Source organism: Thunnus thynnus, chromosome 14, assembly GCF_963924715.1.
Source record: "Thunnus thynnus chromosome 14, fThuThy2.1, whole genome shotgun sequence".
In the NCBI taxonomy this organism is placed as follows: domain Eukaryota; kingdom Metazoa; phylum Chordata; class Actinopteri; order Scombriformes; family Scombridae; genus Thunnus; species Thunnus thynnus.
Genome location: NC_089530.1, coordinates 31,394,416 through 31,401,915, shown reverse-complemented (window position 1 = coordinate 31,401,915; position 7,500 = coordinate 31,394,416). Strand labels below are relative to the sequence as shown.

Genomic DNA, 7,500 nt, shown 5'->3' with positions numbered 1-7,500 from the left:
ATCCACCCAGGTGATCGGTTTGATGATCAGCTTCACCAGGATCAGCCAGAAACACTCTTTCATAATAACATTAATATTTCCTCCGAACCGCCGACGTCTCTCTGAATCTGTTTACATGTTAAATTAATTTACTCGTTATTATTTTCTAAATGCTGTTTTCTTATGTATGTTGATTCAGGCTCAGCTGATAATGTTCTACGTTGCTCTGCTGTTGTTTCCTGTTCAAATAAAAATGAAATTAAAATGAATAAACAAGCAGCTTCTGACTCGCCTGCAGTCACGTCACACATGTTTTTTATATCTTCTACATCTTCATGTGCATCGTTCCTCCATCAACGTCCACTTTGATTCCTGGAAATAAAAACTAAACATGAAGATAAAGTCAGAAAGAATGAATCATAACTACTGTGTGTGATGAAGGAGATGATGCAGGTCATTCAGTCGTCAGCAGGAGGCGCCAACACTTTACAAAAGATTCAAATATAAAACAGCAGAACATTATATACAGTTATAATAGTAATTATGATTATTAACTCTTACAGCTTATATATAAATATGATAATTAATCATATAATTAAAATTATATTCTATAATAAATATGAACAGAGATGAAACATGTAAAAACATTAGATTCAGTCCAGGCTTCAGGCTGAAATTAATAAACATAAAGTTTATTTGTAAAAACTGTAAAATAAACTGTTTTCCTGGATTTTGTTTTTAAATATTAAACAATAAGAAGAGAGACGTCACAGCTCCTTTATTCCTCACAGAGTAAACCCTCTTCTATACAAACCATCTTTGACCCTCTGCGTGCTGACGTCAGGCTAACGGCGTCAGCTCCCACTTCCGTGTTTCTAAATAAAGCGCGCGTTTCTTCCTCGCGGGGTCCTCGTGCAGTTTTACGGTGTTTTCTGAGCTTCAGGTGAGTCAAAGCGCGCGCAGCTTCTCTCACCGGAAGTCTGATGAAGAACGTCTGAGGTGAAAACTGCGGTTTAAACTTTGTGTCTCTGCAGCTGAACGTGAAGTCACCTGATCCTCCTGCACGTGGACCCGGAACAGCTCCAGCAGGTAAAGACCGCGTGCACTGCTGTAACGTTTTCAGGTACTTTTGCTTCACTTTCAGCACAAAGGCGGTAAAATAATAGCAAAGCACACGAGACGTTTAATGCTGCGCTCGTTTTGGTCACAAACTGTGACCAAAATCTCGCGATAATTCAGCAACGTCTGTAACACAGAGAGGAACAAAGACATCCAATAATTAAAACAGTTATTTAGCATCACAGCTACACTAATGAGCTGCTCCTGTCTCCATGGAAACAGCCAGCTGGCTCCAGCACAAACTGAGGCTGTAAGAAGTCTGTCAATCAATCAATCAATCAATCAATCAAACTTTATTTCTATATCAGCTTTCAAACAAATCACAGGTATTAAAGTCTTTTAATGGCAACTGATGTTAAAATGGATTTAAAGATGTTTGTTACACAGATTATAATAAAATAACAGAATAAGATTATTAATAATAATGATGATAATAAATAATCAAACACTATATGCAAGGATCTGGTTCACCAGCGCTGTTCAACATCTGGATGCAGCTGGAGTCAGAGGAAGAGAAGAAGAAGAAGAGAAACAGATTCACACCTGGAAACAGGAAACGCCGGCGAACAGGAAGTACGGGAAGCAGGAAGGTTCAAACGCTGCTGGAACAAGAAGAAAAACCTCAAAATCAAACCGAAAAGATGATGATGATGATGATGATGATGATGATGATGATGATGTCGACTCGGTTCATCGTATCAGGAGGAGAGAAGAAGAACGCAGACGTTATGACATCAGCAGTTTACAGTCTGGAAAACAAACAAAGAAGAAGAAGCTTCACTTCCTGCAGGAAGAAGAAAAACTGTGGCTGAAAATCCAGCTGGACTACTAAGACCAGTAAGACCAGTGAGACCAGTGAGACCACGTAGATCATGAAGACCAGTAACTGATGGATGTGTAGTAAAGGTCAGAGGTCACCGTTCTCAGAGTCTGATGGAAAATCACCTCTGTCAGTAAATAAACGTTACAAAGTTAACACTGTACAGGTCTAACTGGTCTAACTGGTTGTACTGGTTTAACTGGTTGTACTGGTAACTTCTGCAACTATTTTATGCCTTCATGACCTTTTAAAGAGACAAACATCCAAATCATGACAGTTTTATCTAGAATTGATTATTGGTTATTGGCAGATTCGATGCACCAATAACTGATCACTGCTGTATTGATCAGTAAAACCTCTGATACTGAATCAATCCTCTAAACTACGATGAACTTTATTAATCTGACAGGATGAATTTATATTTATTATGTTTTATCAGTTTCCATCTATAAACATATCAATAATATCAACGAGAGAAGCATTGATCAGCATCAAGTTGATTTTTATCAGAAGGAGAAAAAATCTTCTAATAATCCAAACATGATGATTGATGACGGAAAAGTTAATCAGGATCTGAGTGAATGGAAGGATCAATGATCAGTGATCAATATCACAGACAAGATTAATTATGAATCAGAATCTGATCAGTTCGTCCTTCCTGTTCTTCAGACTGACGATGATGATGATTATTAATCAATAACATACATTCACACTAACAGATCCATAAATAACAATATACGACCTTTCAAAAAAAACCATCTGATAGACGATCAATACAAAGTGATTGATCTGTTAGAATCAGTTTGTTTCTTCATGTTGAAACAAAATAAAAACTCTGACATCACTGAAGGCTTTTCTGATGTTATTGATATGTTATTGATATGTTATTGATGTTTTCTTCAGGTTTAACATTTAATCCCAATAAATGTGAATTATTGGTCGTATATTATTGATCAGTTTCCCTCTGAAATATCTTAAATACATGAAACCAAACCTGAAACATACAAAACAACATCAAATATATACGTGTGTGTATGTATGTATGTATGTATGTATGTATGTATGTATATATATATATAATTAAACTGCATTATTGCTGTTTATTCATTGATCAGAACTAATAAAACCATCAATCAACTTAATTTCATTTGGAGGCTCATTATGTGAGTAAATGATGGTTTACAAGCTATTTAATACTTTAATACTGTAATAATATTATATAATTATTAACTGTTTGTCTTTATCAATCAATAATTAGGGATGCACGATATTATCGGCTCGTCGTCGGTACCAACTGTTGGTTGACTAATTGATTAATTGATCGTCAGTTCATAATAAACGAGATTTGAAGGTTTTTCTTATTCTGCAACAGTTCAGATGAAATTTAACATTAAAACTACAGATGAAACTTTATTTTATGCTGCTGCAGTTTGTTTTTGTCGGTTTATTGTTCGTTATATTTGTTTTATTCTTAGTTGTTAATGTGAAACAAACATTCTTAATAAAGTTTAACGTATTAAACCGTAAATGAACATGCGTCTCTGCTGTTTAACTGATGGTTATAAATTAGTTGTCAGGACGTTTCCTAGAAGCTTTTTGTCGTCATGTTTGTTTACATCAGCTGATGTGTAGTCGGAGTGTTTTCATTGACTGCTGGTCTGACCGACTCGTTGTTCGCCAGGATGTCGACTACGTCTCAGAAACATCGAGACTTTGTGGGCGAACCGATGGGAGACAAACCAGTGACGAGTCTGTCGGGGATCGGAGAGATACTGGGCAAGAAGCTGGAGCAGCAGGGCTTCGATAAGGTGGGAACCAGTCTGGAAACCAGTCTGGAAACCAGTAATCATTCCTCCGTTAGAAGATCCTTCATAATGAACTGATGATGGAGACAAATCCACAAATCCACAGTCCTGCTTCTGTTAGAATCGGTTTCAAGTTTATCTGAAGCTTCAACGTCAAATCAGATAGATATTACTCAACCTGCTGCACGTGTTTCTTTTATCACGCGTTTGTGTTTGACGTGTTTGACGTGTTGCGTGTTTGACGTGTTGCGTGTTTGATGTGTTTGACGTGTTGCGTGTTTGATGTGTTTGACGTGTTGCGTGTTTGACGTGTTTGTGTTTGACGTGTTTGACATGTTGTGTGTTTGATGTGTTTGACGTGTTGCGTGTTTGATGTGTTTGTGTTTGACGTGTTTGACATGTTGTGTGTTTGATGTGTTTGACGTGTTGCGTGTTTGATGTGTTTGACGTGTTGCGTGTTTGACGTGTTTGTGTTTGACGTGTTTGACATGTTGTGTGTTTGATGTGTTTGACGTGTTGCGTGTTTGATGTGTTTGACGTGTTGCGTGTTTGACGTGTTGTGTGTTTGACATGTTGTGTGTTTGATGTGTTTGACGTGTTGTGTGTTTGATGTGTTTGACGTGTTGCGTGTTTGATGTGTTTGACGTGTTGCGTGTTTGACGTGTTGCGTGTTTGACATGTTGTGTGTTTGATGTGTTTGACGTGTTGCGTGTTTGATGTGTTTGACGTGTTGCGTGTTTGACGTGTTTGTGTTTGACGTGTTTGACATGTGTGTTTGATGTGTTTGACGTGTTGCGTGTTTGACGTGTTTGTGTTTGACGTGTTTGACATGTTGTGTGTTTGATGTGTTTGACGTGTTGCGTGTTTGATGTGTTTGACGTGTTGCGTGTTTGACGTGTTGTGTGTTTGACGTGTTTGACATGTTGTGTGTTTGATGTGTTTGACGTGTTGCGTGTTTGACATGTTGCGTGTTTGATGTGTTTGACGTGTTGCGTGTTTGGTGTGTTTGACGTGTTGCATGTTTGATGTGTTTGACGTGTTGTGTGTTTGACGTGTTGCGTGTTTGATGTGTTTGACGTGTTGCGTGTTTGATGTGTTTGACGTGTTGCGTGTTTGGTGTGTTTGACGTGTTGCGTGTTTGACGTGTTGCGTGTTCTCTGCGTGTTTTCAGGCCTTCGTGGTTCTCGGTCAGTTCCTCCTCCTGAAGAAAGACACGGATCTGTTCGCCGAGTGGCTGAAAGACGCCAGCGGAGCGAACAGCCGGCAGGCCGGATCCTGCGCTCAGTGCCTGAAGGAGTGGTGCGACGCCTTCCTCTGAGGCCCCGCCTTCTCACAGAGACCCCGCCCCTTCCTGTTCTTACTTGGCTCGCTCACTTCCTGTTGCTGAAGGTCCGATCAGAGCTCGCGCTGTCTGCTGCTGTTTCAGGTGACTGTCCGGCTGTGACATCACGGCGACCAGACAGCTGTTTGTTTCGCTGCTTTATGAGCTTGTTTCATTGGTGAAAGTTCACATGAATAAAAGTTTGTTTGTGAAAAGTTTCTGTTGAAGCTTCACTGCTGCAGGTTTACTGCAGCGCCACAAAAAACCAGCTGCTCCTGAACACATCAGGGTCAGACTGTTTATAAACATTTAAATAATTAATTCAGTCAGAACTTATGTGGTGAAAATGCAAAATGTTTCTGATGACGTCACAATTCAAATGAACCAAACCTGAAGCTTTACGCTGCTGCTAACGCCGCAGCTAACTGTTAGCACGGAGGCTAGCGCCGCAGCTGACCGTTAGCGCGGAGGCTAGCGCCGCAGCTAACTGTCATCAATATATCAACCTGCCAGTTATTGTTTAATCTATGACAGTAAATACTGAAAATATCATCAGATATCTCTTATCCGTCTTGTTTTGTTTCACTAAAATGGAGCCAACAGATTATATTAAAACTAACTTTAAAAATCAAAACATGTTGAACAAATGAATTCTGTGGATCAACTGAACGTTTGTGTTAATTCTCACGTTTTTAAGCCTTTACTCTGTTTTAAACTTTACAGTAATCAACGTGTGGTTTTATTAAACAGGAAATGATGAAATCAAACAGTTAAAGCTCATATTCAGAACATCTGAGAACTTAATTATTAACCATTTATCAGCTGATTATTAATGACACAGGGATTTTTTTGGTAACACTTTATTTGAACAGAATTGACTGACGTCTTCTTCGTTTGGCCTTCATCATCAGAGTTTTCCAGTAAGTGGCCCTTGAGCTGCAGACGTAGACGCTGGACTTCGTCTTTGTTCTGCTGCTCGACACATGTTCACATCTGTTTATTCCAGATGTTGCTGATAATAAAACAATCAGAGTCGCTGTCGTTACAGGCAGAGTGAGGTCAGACACACATGAACCAGTGTTTACTGGTTAAACTGGGACTGAGGTTTGAGGTTCGGAGGAGTGATGAAATCACAATCTGTGTTTTTACAGGTTTGTTTGTGACATTACAGGGTTATCAATACTGACTGTTGCACCAGCTGATCAGAAATCCATCACTGTTTGTTTCAGTCTGCATTGGAAGGAGCAGTTCAGTGTTTCCAGTTAAACCAGCATCCTGTTCATACTGGATATTAAAGATCCTTCCAGTCTGTTGGTCGTTTACAGCCTTTATGTTTCCCGACTGTTGAAACTGAAACACTGAACTCGTCCTTTAATTATTGATCTGAAATCGTTTGATTGGATGACTGAATGAATAAATCAATGAAGCTGATAATCAGCTGTGTTATTATGGTCTGTACGATGACGTCATTCATCTTCAAGGTTTTAGAGAAAAGTTTGAATATTTTTGGCACAAACACTGAAGATCAGAACAGATCCAACATGTTCACACTGGTTTAATCCCAACACGGGATCAAATATAGAAGAAGAAGAATATAAATATTGGTGTTATTGTTTAAAATGAACTGAACGTTCCTGCTGCTGATAACTTATCAATAGTTGATCAATAGTTGATATGTGGAGTGTTTCCATGAGGTCGCTGTGTTCAGAGGACGTTTCCTGTTTCAGAGCTTAAACATGAAGCAAAGTGCAGCTCGATGCTCCGGAAGCATCGGAGCGTCTGATTGGACGGTCAGAGTCTACGTGTGATCTGATTGGAGGCTGAAACCTGCGTCTCCTATTGGCTGCCGTTAGAGGCCGAGGCAGAGTCTGCAGCCGTGATTGGTCGAGAGGACGTGACATCACATCGTTGCAACATGAACGTAGAGCTGCAACCAACAGCTGATTAATCGATTAGTTGTCAAATATTAAATTAATCTCCAACTATCCTGATAATCAATTGATCGTTTTGAGTCATTTTTTCAGAATAAAAGTCTAAATTCTCTGATTCCAGTTTGTTAAATGTGAATATTTTCTTCTTTAGTCTCTGTGACAGTAAACGGAAGATCTTTGGAAACATTGATCCACATTTTTCACCATTTTATGGATCAAACAACTAATCGATTAATCAGTAATGAATATATTGATCAGCTGCAGCTCGACATGAAGTCTTTAGCATCACTGAAATAACACAGAGAACACCTGCGAGAGATCAGCCAATAGGAGAGAAGCTTCAGGTCACCATGAGACCAGAACCTCAGCAGGGTCCAGAACCTCAGGAGGGTCCAGGAAGCTGTTTGACTTCAGTGTCTCTTCAGGGACTCGATGTAATGGAAAGTTGCTCCCAGAGCCCAACTGGTTTCCACCTGGTTGATGGTCCTCGCCAACTGTAGTACAGCAAAGTACAAATACTGCAGT

General features: G+C 39.4%; 2 protein-coding genes across 5 annotated transcripts in view; one reads left to right on the top strand and one right to left on the bottom strand.

The window, feature by feature from the left end:
* The first annotated feature begins 830 nt into the window (after window positions 1-830).
* LOC137197525 (barrier-to-autointegration factor-like) lies at window positions 831-5,262 on the top strand. 3 transcript variants are annotated; one of them, XM_067611002.1, is made up of 4 exons: window positions 831-922; window positions 1,014-1,068; window positions 3,600-3,726; window positions 4,895-5,262. In XM_067611002.1, exons 3-4 carry the CDS (start codon window positions 3,601-3,603, stop codon window positions 5,039-5,041), a joined length of 273 nt encoding a protein of 90 aa, XP_067467103.1. In that variant the 5' UTR covers window positions 831-922; window positions 1,014-1,068; window position 3,600; the 3' UTR covers window positions 5,042-5,262. The 3 variants fall into 3 exon arrangements, with proteins under 3 accessions (XP_067467103.1, XP_067467104.1, XP_067467102.1); XM_067611003.1 differs by having other exon boundaries at window positions 833-922; window positions 1,014-1,102; XM_067611001.1 differs by lacking the exon at window positions 831-922 and having other exon boundaries at window positions 929-1,068.
* Window positions 5,263-5,821: 559 nt separating this feature from the next.
* The window catches only part of entpd6 (ectonucleoside triphosphate diphosphohydrolase 6), a 21,580-nt gene continuing 19,901 nt past the window's right edge, over window positions 5,822-7,500 (bottom strand). For both annotated transcript variants that reach the window (XM_067610995.1, XM_067610996.1), the window contains exon 14: window positions 5,822-7,469. In XM_067610995.1, coding sequence (XP_067467096.1) covers window positions 7,386-7,469 — 84 coding nt within the window. In that variant the 3' untranslated portion in view covers window positions 5,822-7,385. The remainder of the gene's footprint in view (window positions 7,470-7,500) is intronic.

What these genes read in the sequence shown, in the direction of transcription:
- LOC137197525 (XM_067611002.1), top strand. Translation starts at nt 3,601, where the DNA reads ATGTCGACTACGTCTCAGAAACATCGAGACTTTGTGGGCGAACCGATG. An exon ending in AGCAGCAGGGCTTCGATAAG is followed by an intron (nt 3,727 to 4,894) that starts GTGGGAACCAGT and finishes GCGTGTTTTCAG; the next exon opens with GCCTTCGTGGTTCTCGGTCA.